Raw genomic sequence first — 13,767 nt, 5'->3', positions numbered from 1 at the left:
CATCCCCGGGCTGCTCCGGGACAGCTCCAGCGGCAGCTGAAGGTGCTGAGCTCCGGCTGCCATCGGCACTGCTGGGTGGGGATTTGGGCAGCAGAGCCGGATCAGGATCCGTGCCCAGCGTCGGTGTCCAGCCCTTGTTATCTGTGCCAGCACGGCGTCAGTGCTTGGGCACGGACACGGCATCGCCTGGCAAGGCTGGCACGGCTGTCGGGGATGTGGGACAGGGTGGGATGTGGGATGCAGGTGACATACAGGATGCAGAGCAGGATGTGGGATGTAGGACAGGGTGGGATGCAGGATGTGGGATGCAGGGTGGGATGTAGGACACAGAGGAGGGTTCAGGGTGAAGTGTCGGACAGGGTGGGATGTAGGATGCAGGGTGGGATGCAGGATGTGGATGCAGGTTACAGTGACATGCTGTGCAGAGCAGGATGTGGGATGCAGGATTGGATGTAGGACAGGGTGGGATGCAGGATGTGGGATGCAGGGTGGGATGTAGGACAAGGTGGGATGCAGGATGCATCATGGAATGTGTAATCTGGACCAGGGTGGGATGCAGGGTGGGATGCAGGATGTGGGATGCAGGGTGGGATGTAGGACAGGATGGGATGTAGGATGCAGGGTGGAATATGTAATCTGGACCAGGGTGGGATGCAGGATGTGGGATGCAGGGTGGGATGCAGGATGTGGGATGCAGGATGATCATGGATGTGTATTGGACGGTGGGATGCAGGATGTGGGTTCAGGGTGGGATTCAGGGCACTCTGCTGCCTGCACTGTCCCTGCTCACTCTGTTTTCACCGTGACCAGCTCAGCATCAGGGTCCCACTGTCAGGAATTATCCCAGGCTGGCGTGGATGTCTCTAAAGGCTCCATCCTCACCAGCAAAGCCTCCAAAGGTCTGAGAGTTCATCAGCGTGTGGGGCATCCAGACATTGGCATCGCTTCACCAGCCTGCACACAAACCCCACCCCTAATTAATTCCTTAATTCCTGCTGAGCTTCATTTCCCCGTGCAGGGGTGAGAGCCTGGAGCAGCCTCCAGAGAGGGCAGAGGGCACAGCCTGGCCTGGCCCTGAGGTGATCCAGGGCTGGGAGGGGGTGGCAGAGTCTCGGTGTAACCACATGAAACCCGAAATCACTTTGAGTGAAGTCATTCTGCTGACAGGAAGAGAAAGGGCCCGGGTGACTTCTTGAAATTGTGTCTGGTTTTATTTTCTATGCGTGTGAAACAGGAGTGGGAAAAATGCGTGTGTTTTATGATTGGCTTTTTGCAAATATTCAAATGAATATTATATGTGTTGTGTTAGCAAGTGATGCTGTGTTAATTCTCTTAAGTACTGTGCTAAATATAGTTTTAGGTTATAAAAATTGTTAAAATAGAAACTGTGCTATGTAGGATATTTTTTTAAAGAAAGGACTGGCACTGAGATAGCAGCCACAGGACACCTGAATCTTTCAGAGAAAAAGAATTTATTGCTCCGTTATCAGAATAAACGAACTTCTTCCCACCTCGAAGGCGCTGTCAGGATTCAGAGGAAGAAGCTGACACTGCCCAGACAGAATCCTGTGTTTGAATGGAATTTATGCATCATGGATGGGGTGTATGAATATGCAACAGGCTGTTGCTTTTAAGGGTTAATCCTCTGTTAACGTGGGTCCAGAAAAAGACACCTGGACCTGGACCTTGGTGTGGTGGGAGAGGAAAAAACCCGGCCTTGAGAGCAATTTGTGACAAGAATGGATCGTTCCAGCTGGTGGCAGCAGAGCCCGAAGAATAAAGGACAAGCAGCGAGCAGGGACCTCGTCCTTGGGGTCAGAAAATCCAAGAGTCCCACGAGTGATGTCCCCTCGGTGTCACTGTGACAAACCTGGGACACATCAGTGGGAGCTGAACCCTCCCAGCACTCCCCGAGGTGGTTTTTTTTTTGTTAAAAACCACCAAAAAAACATTTATTTGTTAAAAACCATGGGGTTTGTGAGGGAGGGTTGGCCCCACCTGTGGTTTGATGAGGGTTTAAGAGATAATCACAGCGTGTTCTGCTGGGCAGTGACCAAGGGAAAATCAAAAATCCCTTGTGATCTGTGCCACCCCATTGCTCTTTGACTCCTATTTCATGTTTTAAAAACAAAAAGCCCCCAGCAGCGTGCTCAGCTGGCTCTGGGGTGGTGCCACAAACACCAAAAAATAAACAGAATAAAAACATCCTGGATTTCCAGCTGATCCCTACAAGGCACAGGGAGCACAGGGATGCTCACCCCTGGGACAGGGAGGGACAAAATGCCTCAATTAAACATCAAACCTCACTGAAAGGAAGCAATTCCTTCGAATCTTAAGAAAAGGAAGCCAAAATGAGCAGCCCTGCCACGCTCTGAAAAAGGCCTGTGGAAAAACCGAGCTGGGGGAAAGCTGGTAACGATAAAATAATGATCCAATCCATAATCCCAATCTCAAATCCTCTTTGCTGAGCCAGCTGGGGGTCCATCCTCCACAGGAGAATGATGAAGATTAAGCATTTTTAAATCAGGTCAGTGCCAGGGCAGTGCTTGCCCTGGGGATTCCTGCTGTGGTGGCTGCGTGCGAGCCCGGGGTGGGGGAACTGGGGCTGGGACCAGGAATCTGAGGGGCCACAGACAGAACTGGGCTGGGAGAGATCTTTGAAGTCTTATCATTCCACAGCAGGGATTTTCCTGCTTTTCCATGGTCTCAGGGTGCTCCAGCCTGGCCTGGGGCACTGCCAGGGATCCAGGGGCAGCCACAGCTGCTCTGGGCACCTGTGCCAGGGCCTGCCCACCCTCACAGGGAGCAATTCCTGCCCAATATCCCACCTAAACCTGCTCTCCTTCAGCTTCAGGGCATTTCCTTCTCCTTCACACTCTTTAGTGTCCCCTGTGCCACCAGGCCTCCCCTCGTCCGCTGCCATCGAGTGTCCCCAGGGATCCAGGGGCAGCCACAGCTGCTCTGGGCACCTGTGCCAGGGCCTGCCCACCCTCCTAATGAAAAATTATTTCCCAATATCCCATCTAAACCTGCTCTCCTTCAGCTTCAGGCCATTCCCTTGTCCTGTCACCACATCCTCAGTGTCCCCTGTGCCACCTTGGTGCCACCACGCTGCTCCTGCCCTGCTGCCATCGAGTGTCCCCAGGGACATCCCCAGGGATCCACAGCTGCTCTGGGCACCTGTGCCAGGGCTTCCCACCATCCTAGTGAAAAATTCCTGCCCAATATCCCATCTAAACCTGCTCTCCTTCAGCTTCAGGGCATCCCCTTGTCCTGTCACATCCTCAGTGTCCCCTCTGTGCCACCACGCTGCTCCTGCCCCGCTGCCATCGAGTGTCCCCATGCCCAGGATGGCACCAGGAGCTCCTGGCTCCTTCCTCGCCCCCTCACCAACATCCCTGAGCATTCCAGAACCCCCCAGTTCCTGTTCTCCCTCTCCCTCCCTCAACCCCAGGACATCACACACCGGCACCCTCAGGTCAGTGTTTCCACCATACCCAAAACATTTATTTCTTCTCCAAAACTATTGCTAATGACAATGGATACATTTTGTTGCCCCAGTATGGATTTAACACTTCCAACACATCGACTCCTAATACTGTACAAGACTGTACCAAAAGGGAAGGGGGGAAAAAAAACAAAAAAAAAATCAAAAAAAAGGCTGTACCTCCATATTGTACAGAGTTCTATGTACAAAGTACAATTTTACACAGTTTAATATATACACCATATATATATTGGTGTAGAAGACATGAAACAGTGGAAACTTGTTTTAGCAAGAACATTCCATCCCACCATGAAAACAACTGCTGCTGACAACCCCGGGTTCAGACAGAAAAAACACAAACTCCTACACTTTGCAACCCGATTTTCCTGCTTTTACGGCAGGAAACCAGAGATGGATTTCAGCAATTGCCCTGTTTGAGCTACATGGAGCTGGGCTGTCAGAGGAGCTGCTGCTGCTGCTGCTCACAAGTATTGCTCCAGCAGTTTGGCACACTCAGAGTCCAAGCCAGGCTCGGGTGGTTGCTCGCACCTGAAGCTGTGCCTGGAGGAAAGGCTGGTGAATCCATGTCAGGAGTAAGGTTACAAAAAGGACAGGCCCGCCTTCGGTTCCCACTGCAAACTGCTGAGTGTTTACCCTGTGTGAGCTTGGCAGGTCAAGTATTAGCACGGCAGGGAGCTGCCCTCCCTCTGCACCTTCCCCTCCTTTCGGCCCGTCCTTGAGAAACGCTTTCATCCCAAACCACGTTAGAGGAAGCACAGAATTTAACAAGAAATGAAAACAAAACCCAAACCAACAAACCCCTTTGCATTTTCCAGGCTTTGGGCTGCTGTTTTGGCATCTCCAGAGCCACCCAAAGAGATGGTTTGCTGCTAGAACAGCCTGGAAAAGAATTCATCTGCCTCTGTGGTGGGCGGTCGGCGGGACCGCTTGTGCGCGCCGCAGCCGGGGCCATGCCGGCCCCGCAGGCACAGGGTCAAGTATTTCTGGTTTTATTTCTTATTTTCAAGTACCAGGTTGTCACACGGACACAGAGACAGGCAGGGAGCCGGTGTGGAAGGAGCTCACACCCCAAAGTTCAGTCCATGAAGTGCTCGGTGATTGCCCAGAGCTGGCGCTGGACGTTCCCTCCTTTCCACACCTCCTGTGCCACCAGCCCATAAAGGAACAGCTCTGTGTCCCCAGCTGCATTGGTAGGGCATTAGCCAAGGCCAGACAAACCCAAAAAAGGGCTGGGTTTTATTGTGAAAGCTAAAAATCTCATAATAAATAAATCCCCAGCTTGCTAAGCTCAATGTCCTGCTCTGTTCAGGCCCATAAGCAATGGAAACGCCCCAGTGCTGCTGCTTTCCTGTGGGTTTTGGGGCAGTTTTTGGAGCAGCTCCCTGCCCAGGGGTGTTCAGTGTGTTTGCACTTTGGGGCACATCCCTGCACAGCCAGGGCTGGGTCCAGGTGCCCCTCACCTGGGGGGACAGGGGCACCGCCTTCCCCTCCCTCCTGTGCTCATGGACAAAGGGGTGAGCTCATGGAACCCACCCAACTGTCTCAAAAGGGGTTTTTGGGGCATTTCTCCATCCTTCCTGACTGATCACCTCCTGCAAGCGTCCCCTCCACACAGATCCCACACCCCAGGAAGGATCTGAAGCGCTGAGAACCAGAAATGTCGATTTTTGCAGGAGAACATCTCCCAAAAGCTCCGTAAATCCCCAAACCTACGCCTTGCTCCGCCGAGTTTGAGGTTTTTGACACAGAGAAGAGGAGAAATAAGGCAGCAAACTCCACCTGCAGTGAACTTCTCCTGCCCCAGCATTGCTGGAGCTCTTCCAGGTGTGGGGTCGGCCCCGTACCAAGTGCAAGGTGGGGAATTACAACAGATGGGATTTCTTGCCAAGCTGAAGTGTTTTGATTCAGTAAATAAATTTATGAGAACTCGGTTATCTTAACCTACTTTTGTGCAAGAACAATCTTGCCTTAAAAAAGAAAGAAAACAAAACTAAAAATTTAAAAAAAAAAAAATCAACAAAAACTCCCAAAACCCAACACATGAGGTATTCAGCACAGGAAACCCAAAGACTCCTTTTGAACAGGTATCAAAATACAGACATATACAACAACTTTTTTTTTTTTTGTTTTTTGTTCTGCTGTCACAGTGCACTCTAATTATTTACTCATTTTTGTTGCAATAAAATACCCAGCACGGATAAAATGAGAGGGTTTTGATCGTGTCCCACTGCTCGGACATGAAGGACAAATTTACATTTCATAAACTTTGGACGACCTCAGAGAGGCAGAAATTAAGCAATGGTTAAAGCACACTGCTCCATTCCCAACTAGGGAAATAACCCAGAAAAAGGTCTGAGCTTCAGAAACCATTCAGATTGATCACCTAAAACCGTGTTTCATTTTAAAAGTTATTAGTTTTTTTAAGGTTTTTTTTTTTGTTTTTTTTGTTTTGCTTTGGATTATTTCAATCCAACACCTGATGCACAAGGTTCATACAAAGCACTATCCAACAGACAGACGTCATTCCAGTTATCAAACACTTCTTTTGTCTTCATATTCCACACAAACGTTATACAGGAAAAAAGTCATGAAAAAAAGAGGAATTTCCTTGGAAGAGCTAAAATTTCTTCGGGATGTGAAGATGTGGAGTGACATTGGCACCTCCCCAAGCAAACCACTGAGTCAGACCTGTCCTCAGGGAGGGAACATTTCCAGTTCCTCCTTCCCACCTTTCCAGCAGCCACTGCTCATAAAACACTCGTGGCAATCGTCCTCTCAGCCTTGTGTGCTCAGAGGGAGGAGGACAAGCCGAAAATCTCCTTTTTTCCCCAAAATTTCCATGATTTCTGCTCATAAAACACTTGTGGCAAACATCCTCTCAGCCTTGTGTGCTCAGAGTGGGGAGGACGAGCTGAAAATCTCCTTTTTTTCCATAATTTTGTGTGCGATTTTCTCGCCTCATCCCCTCCCACGTGTGATTTTTCCGCCCGAGGAAGAGGAAGGAGGAGCTTCAGCCCGTCCTATTGCTTGTGTCAATCACAGTGCACACCAGAATTCCAGTTGAGTTGCTCCATATCCAGGTGATCCTTGGCAGCAGGATTGTCCCAGAGCTGTGGATGCTAGAGAAGCACAGTAATAATTCAGAAATTCAGATACAGACAGTTGCTGTTACAGTAACCTGAAGTCTTTTTTTTTTTTTTTTTTAATATTTATTTTTTTTCCCATCTAATTCCACACTTCAGACCATGAAGCTGGAAAAGAGCAGCTCCTCCAATGTGCTGTGTGCGTGGCTGAACACTTATTCTTAGGAATATTGAATGCTAGGCATAAAAATATAAAAAAGAAAATAAGGCATTAAAATGAGGCAAAGTCAATTTACAGAGATCCTGCTCTTGACACAGATTAGCTTTGGTCGTTTGAGACCAAAATAAAAAAAAAAAGAAAGAAAAAAACCAAAAATTCTTACTAAAAAGCAAATGCCAGAAAGTTCTGCCTGAGCAAAAAATTACAAGTTTAATTATTCTAATTATTTCTATTTTTTCCCCAAAAGAACAAGTGATTCCTTGGTGGTAGAAGTCCATCAGAACCTGAGAGCGAAGGTGGCACTGGTGGCATCTCCTGGAGGGGCAGGGACAGTCACACTCGTACCGAGGGGCTCCCCCAGGACAGCTCAGGAGAAATGGGAAACGAAATCACCAAAATGGGAAACGGGGAATCACCAAAACCTCCCCAGTCCCTGCGTGTCCCCAGTTCAGGGCCCAGAGGAAGCTGGATTTGTGGAAAGTCATTAATTATGGGTTGATTGCTTCTGTAGAAAAGGGGGTTGTGCGTGTGGGGACGGACAGGGATGCAGGAAGACCCTGCTCCATTTTTCCAAGTATCCCAAATGCATCAGAAAAGGACATTTCAGCAACTCTCCTTTGCTGCTTCTTGTTTAAGTGCCAATTAAACAGACTTTGCAGTCACCAGGAACTCACAAACTGCAAGGAAACTCAGCTTAAATGGGTGAGAAAAATGACTTTTCTCTCATCTTGTCCTGAATCCATGATTTGACGGAAGCCTAGAGATTGTGCAGCTCGTTTGAAATCCCAGAAAAGCCGAGCAACGAGGCGAGCTCAGGGTCAGCCAATCCCCACTGCTAAGTGGCACAAGCCTTTGAACGATTAAATTAAATATCCGTGGAGAATTCCCAGGGGAGGGAGGGAGTACAAAAAGAGTCCGTGGGTGCTGCTGGCTGTGGATAAATACAAATAACAGCAAAGGATTCATTCCCAGGTGAGCCCTGCGCGGGGCAGGGGCGCGGGGCAGCCGCTGCTGTCACAGCCCTGTCCCCACAGCGTCCCCTGCTCTGCTCTATGAGAGCAGAGAGGGACGGGCAGGGAGCTGGCGACTCCTGAGCGAGGCTTTTACAGTGCTTGGCGCTGGGATGGGGGTCAGGATCTGTCCTGAGCAACAGCAAAACCAGCAGGGCGTGTCTTGGGCAGAGGATGCTCCATTTCAGAATTATCTCGTTTTTTGTTTTACATTCAGTCTCCCGAGAGCAAACACCACGGGCTGAAAATGCCACTGGAAACAATAAAGCTGCTTTTAAATATGGGAGAGCCAAGGGGGAAACCAGTGAGGATTGTCCATGAGCAATGACTGGGCTCTTTCTTGTGCTCCCAGAGCTCAGGAAAACATGTTTGTTTGTATTTGCACGGACACGTCTCACGTAGAACTCCACAAAATCCAAGAGTGTTCCAGAGTAAACTGATTTTTCCATGACAAATAAAGCATGAGGCTGGAATGGCCAGAGGCTTTTGGCCCTGAGGGGGAGGAATGGGGAGCAAACAAACAAAACCAGAGGATGTGATGGAAGTCGAGACAGACCCTTAACCACCGTGGCACCAGCGGGCGACGGAATAATAATAATAATAATAATAATTATAATAATAATAATTATAATAATAATAATGCACAAGAAACAGGCATGTCCAAGCTCCACGTAACCAGTGGCACCAAAACATGCAATAGACTAAAATCTATCCTATTGTTTCCCTGTGGTAAATGAAACACAGAATACAGAAGTCACTACACCAGCATCCCAAAACAGGACACCACCAAATGTTCCTTCCAGCGGCCGAACACTTGAACGAGGCGTGGAAACCAAAATCCAGCTCATCCCTTGGTGTTTTCCTGCTCAGCTTCACAGTGGATTGAGGATTGTGGATTTCCCAAGCGTGGCAGGAGCTGTCCTGGGCACGTGGGACGAGGCCGTGGCCGCCCAGGAGCTCCCAGCATCTCCCTTCCAACCCAAGCATTCCTTCAATACCAATTCCAACGTCTTTGCCGTGCGGGACAGCAGGCCTGCACCAGAGGGCAGCCAGGGGGGCATCACACAGTACAGGACTTGTCGGGGGGCTGCTGGGCTGCCGAGGGGGCCACGCCGGGGGTGCTGGCGCTGGTTTTGGGGAACACGGCCGGCTTGGGCCGCGTGGCCGGCGGCTTCACCTGCGCGGCCGCCTTGACGGACTTGACGGGCCTGAAGGTGCAGGGGATGTCGCCGGCGGTGCTGGCGCTGCGCTGGAAGGGCGGCTCGCTGTCCTTGAGGAGCTGGGCGTGCAGCGGGCTGGACGGCTCCGAGGTCGGCGCCACCACCGGCGAGGTTTTCAGCGGCTCCAGCGTGTCCAGCACCACGTCGGGCGCGTGCTTGACGCTGCTCTGCCTCTCCAGCTCCCGCAGCTCGTTCAGGGCCGAGTTCATGGTGGCCTCGATGTCCTGCAAGCACAGCAAGAGGAGCACAGTGAATCGCCGCGAATCGCCGGGTAAAAGGCGGGTTTTGAGCAAGTTGTTGGTTTTTAAACGCCGACCTCGCGTCAAGGAGCAAACCGCGCAGCGCCGCATCCTGCAGCTGATAAACACTAAAATCTTCCAGCAATGGGGAGCAAAATAATTGCTAGTGCTGCCTTGATGCTGATCTGGCCCTTCACTGCTCCTGATGCTGCCCAGAATTCAAAGTAAAGCCCCAAATGGCAGCAAGGAACAGAAACCAAAGCACTGATGCCCATTCTTGCACTTTATTTGGCATGTGAGGTTCAGGAGAGTAAATTCCTGAAGGGAGCACTCAAGAACAGAAACCAAAGCACTGGTGCCCATTTCTGCAGTTTATTTGGCACGTGAGGTTCAGGAGTATAAATTCCTGAAGGGAGCACTCAAGAACAGAAACCAAAGCATTGGTGCCCGTTTTTGCAGTTTATTTGGCACACGAGGTTCAGGAGTATAAATGCATGCAGGGAGTACTCATGAACTCAGAAACCAAAGCCTTGGTGCCCGTTTTTGCAGTTTATTTGGCACATGAGGGTCAGGACAGTAAATTCCTGAAGGGAGCACTCATGAACAGAAACCAAAGCATTGGTGCCCATTCTTGCAGTTTATTTGGCATGTGAGGTTCAGGAGAGTGAATTCCTGAAGGGAGCACTCATGGCTCGGATACCGGGCCACACACTGAATGCTGAAATCCTCGTGGGCTCCTGCTCCTGCCTCACTGGTTTTCCTGCTAAACTTTTCCCAGAAATGCATTTCACAGGACTCAGAAATTTAGAAAACACAGAAGATGTCAGAAACACGTGTAGCAACCAAAACTGGCCCTTCTCCTTCCTCTTAAAAACCATTACAGTTATTAACAAATAAATATAAATAACTTTTGAGCTAAAACCAAGGGGTTTTGTCTCAGGACCTACACGTTGTCTGCTGGGGAGTGCAGCGGAGCACAGAACTCCCTGGGGAGCAGGAGAGCCCAGCCTGGCTGTGACTCACACTTTTGGCTGCAGCTCTGCAGCTTCCTCAGAGCCTTTTCAGGGGGTGGGGAAGGTAAATCACTCAAGGAATGGTGGAAGAAAGCAGAGGCAGAAATCTGACACCTCCCACTCTGTCTTGAGGCCAGGCAGATTTTTGCTATGAAGTTGGGGAAATATGTAAGATGGTTATTGGGTGGTGCTTGAGCAGATACTACAGAGAAAAACACTGATTTAACACAGCTTGGGTCTTCCTCCTTTCTCTTTTATATATTTATTTTCCCCTCCTCTTTCCTTTTTGTCCCCAGACTCTTCTCCAGTGAAACAATGGAGTGAAGGTTCTGGCAGGGAGAGGAGACAGAACAACTTCAGTCAGAGCCTAATTGAAAAAACAAAGAATCTGATTTACATCAACCAAAGCCTCAGAAGGACAGCAGGAGCTGTACACCACATTTCCACTTCAACAAATGGGCTTAAGGTACTCAAAATTGCAAAATACAAATTCCCATCAGCATTAAACTCACTGAGTTTTAAGTGCCCCTTGTTTACTACGTGGAGCTGCTGTTTTGTCAATAAAAATTCAATTTATTTCTCACATATTTCCCCCCCAGCTCCTTGGGAACCTGCAGAGCCCCGAGGCAGGCAGAGCAGTCAGGTCTCCCTGTAACCTGAGCCTGGAGCATTCCTTGGCTGCAGCAGAGCCATCCCTCCCACCCTGCAAACACCGGGCACAGACTGTGCAAGCGCAGGCACATCCACCCAGGAAGGGCCCTTCTGTAAATTTGTAAATCTGTAAATTCACATTTTTGTAGCCAGCCCCGACTTCAAGGCCGCTGTGTAAACAACTAACTCCTGAAAGCTGTGTTCAGAGCTGGCTGCTGATCACACTCTGAGCCCTGCAAGATGATGAGGATGTCGCTGGAGTCAGCTCCTGATTTTATTTGGGCTGTGCTGCTCCATGTGCTTCCCATGCTGTGGGTTTGCATGTGCTGAGTGTTTTAGTGCTGACACCGGCAGTCACACCTTGCATACCTCAGTGTGTATGACAAATAACAGGCAAAACTATCAAAAAAGTTTTTATCATACAAGAGGGAGAAGGAGGAAATCGATTTGCAGAGAATCTTGCAGAGTTAGTAGATGAAAGTATAGACAGAGATGTCACACCACAGGCAAGCCTGCACCACTGACAGGACAGTGTTAAATCCACAAGAAATACTTCATTTCTCTCATGTCTTGAAGTTATGGTTGCTTAACTCTCTGCTGGCAGCTTTGGCATCTGTGTCACTTTCTGAAATGGGTGTTTGCAGTGCTGAGATGAAATTCTGGGTAACCAAAGTTGTTATGGAGGAAGGACCTGGCTGTTGATGTTCCCTCAGGAAAGCAGCCTCAGGCCTGCACACAGCGAGGAGGAGAGCCCGGGCCGGGGCTGTGTGCTGAGCTGGTTCTGCACTGAGAGAATCAGAGTGCTGGGGCTGTGTGCTGAGCTGATTCTGCACTGAGAGAATCAGAGTGCTGGGGCTGTGTGCTGAGCTGGTTCTGCACTGAGAGAATCACAGAGTGCTGGGGCTGTGTGCTGAGCTGATTCTGCACTGAGAGAATCACAGAGTGCTGGGGCTGTGTGCTGAGCTGGTTCTGCACTGAGAGATCACAGAGTGCTGGGGCTGTGTGCTGAGCTGGTTCTGCACTGAGGGAACCACAGAGTGCTGGGGCTGTGTGCTGAGCTGATTCTGCACTGAGAACCACAGAGTGCTGGGGCTGTGTGCTGAGCTGGTTCTGCACTGAGAGAACCACAGAGTGCTGGGGCTGTGTGCTGAGCTGGTTCTGCACTGAGGGAATCAGAGTGCTGGGGCTGTGTGCTGAGCTGGTTCTGCACTGAGAGAATCACAGAGTGCTGGGGCTGGAAGGGACTCTGCAGTCCAGCCCACCTGGAGGGGACACAGGGACACATCCGGGGGGTTTGGGGTGTCAGCAGAGAGGGAGACTCCACTCCTGCCTGGGCAGCAGCTCAGGGCTCTGCACCCTCATGGACAGAAGCTCTTCCTCACATTGAGGCTGAACTTTTTATTTTAATCTTTGGCTCCTTGTGCTGCTGCTGAACAGAGCCTGGCACCATCCTGGAGACGTTTGTGTGGATTTGTGGGATCCCCTCTCAGCCTTCTCACCAAGTGATGCACCTACACTGCTTGCTGTAATCTATTTCACATTTTTGTGGATTCCAGTCTATTCTGGAGTTTAGGAAACTTTCTCCATTAGCAAGGGTCAAAGTCAGAGCTCCCCTGGGTGCCCTGGGTTTCCACAATTCCCTTCCTGCCATGGGGAACCCCGAAAACACCGCCCTGCTGCTCACCTGTGTGATGACCTCAGGGTGAAGAAGGAGGAAGAAGAAGGAGGAAGAAGGATGAAGAAGAAACCCAGGACAACACCCTGTGCCCTCCATCTTGCTTCCATCCACAACATACTAAAAATCCCAAAACCTAAATTTGCCATCTAAGTGATGCACCTACACTACTCTTTATAATCTATTTCACACTTTTGGGTATTCCAGTTTATCTTGAAGTCTTTAGGAAAGATTCTATGCTGAATTCTATTCTTTAGGAAAGTCTATGTTGAAGTCTAGAAAACTTTCTCCATTAGTGAGGGTCAAAGTCAGCGCTCCCCTGGGCTCAGGGCACCCCAGAGCAGACAGACAAACATCCCCTGTGTGCCCTGGGTTTCCACAACTCCCTTCCTGCCATGGGGAACCCCAAAAACACCACCCTGGTGCTCATCTTGGGGTGAAGAAGGAGGAAGAAGAAGCATGAAGAAGAAACCCAGGACAACACTCTGTGCCCTCCATCTTGCTTCCATCCACAATAGGCTAAAAATCCCAAAACCTCAATTTGCCACCTAAGTGATGCACCTACACTACTGTCTATAATCTATTTCACACTTCTGGGTATTCTAGTTTATCTTGAAGTCTTTAGGAAAGATTCTAGTCTATGTTGTAGACTCTAGTCTACGCTGAAGTTTAGGAAACTTTCTCCATGGATGAAGGTCAAAGTCAGTGCTCCCCTGGGCTCAGGGCACCCCAGAGCAGACAGAGAAATATTCCCTGTGTGCTCTGGGTTTCCACAATTCCCTTCCTGCCACGGGGAACCCTGAAAATACCACAGTGCTGCTCACCTGAGCAATGACCTTGGGATGAAGGAGGAGGAAAAGAAGCATGAAGAAGAAACCCAGGAAAACACTCTGTGCCCTCCATCTTGCTTCCATCCACAATAGGCTAAAAATCCCAAAACCTCAATTTGCCACCTAAGTGATGCACCTACACTATTGTCTATAATCTATTTCACACTTCTGGGTATTCTAGTTTATCTTGAAGTCTTTAGGAAAGATTCTAGTCTATGTTGAAGATTCTAGTCTACGCTGAAGTTTAGGAAACTTTCTCCATTAGCGCGGGTCAAAGTCAGCGCTCCCCTGGGCTCAGGGCACCCCAGAGCAGACAGA

At 49.7% G+C, this 13,767-nt stretch overlaps 1 protein-coding gene across 2 annotated transcripts in view; it reads right to left on the bottom strand.

Moving 5' to 3' along the window:
* Nucleotides 1–3,497: 3,497 nt before the first annotated feature.
* The window catches only part of SRGAP2 (SLIT-ROBO Rho GTPase activating protein 2), a 153,233-nt gene continuing 142,963 nt past the window's right edge, over nucleotides 3,498–13,767 (bottom strand). For both annotated transcript variants that reach the window (XM_064733342.1, XM_064733343.1), the window contains exon 23: nucleotides 3,498–9,265. In XM_064733342.1, the coding sequence (XP_064589412.1) occupies nucleotides 8,882–9,265 (384 nt within the window). In that variant the 3' untranslated portion in view covers nucleotides 3,498–8,881. The remainder of the gene's footprint in view (nucleotides 9,266–13,767) is intronic.

The sequence above is a fragment of the Zonotrichia leucophrys genome, chromosome 26 (assembly GCF_028769735.1).
Source record: "Zonotrichia leucophrys gambelii isolate GWCS_2022_RI chromosome 26, RI_Zleu_2.0, whole genome shotgun sequence".
NCBI classification, from domain to species: domain Eukaryota; kingdom Metazoa; phylum Chordata; class Aves; order Passeriformes; family Passerellidae; genus Zonotrichia; species Zonotrichia leucophrys.
This window is presented reverse-complemented; position numbering and strand designations above follow the sequence as displayed.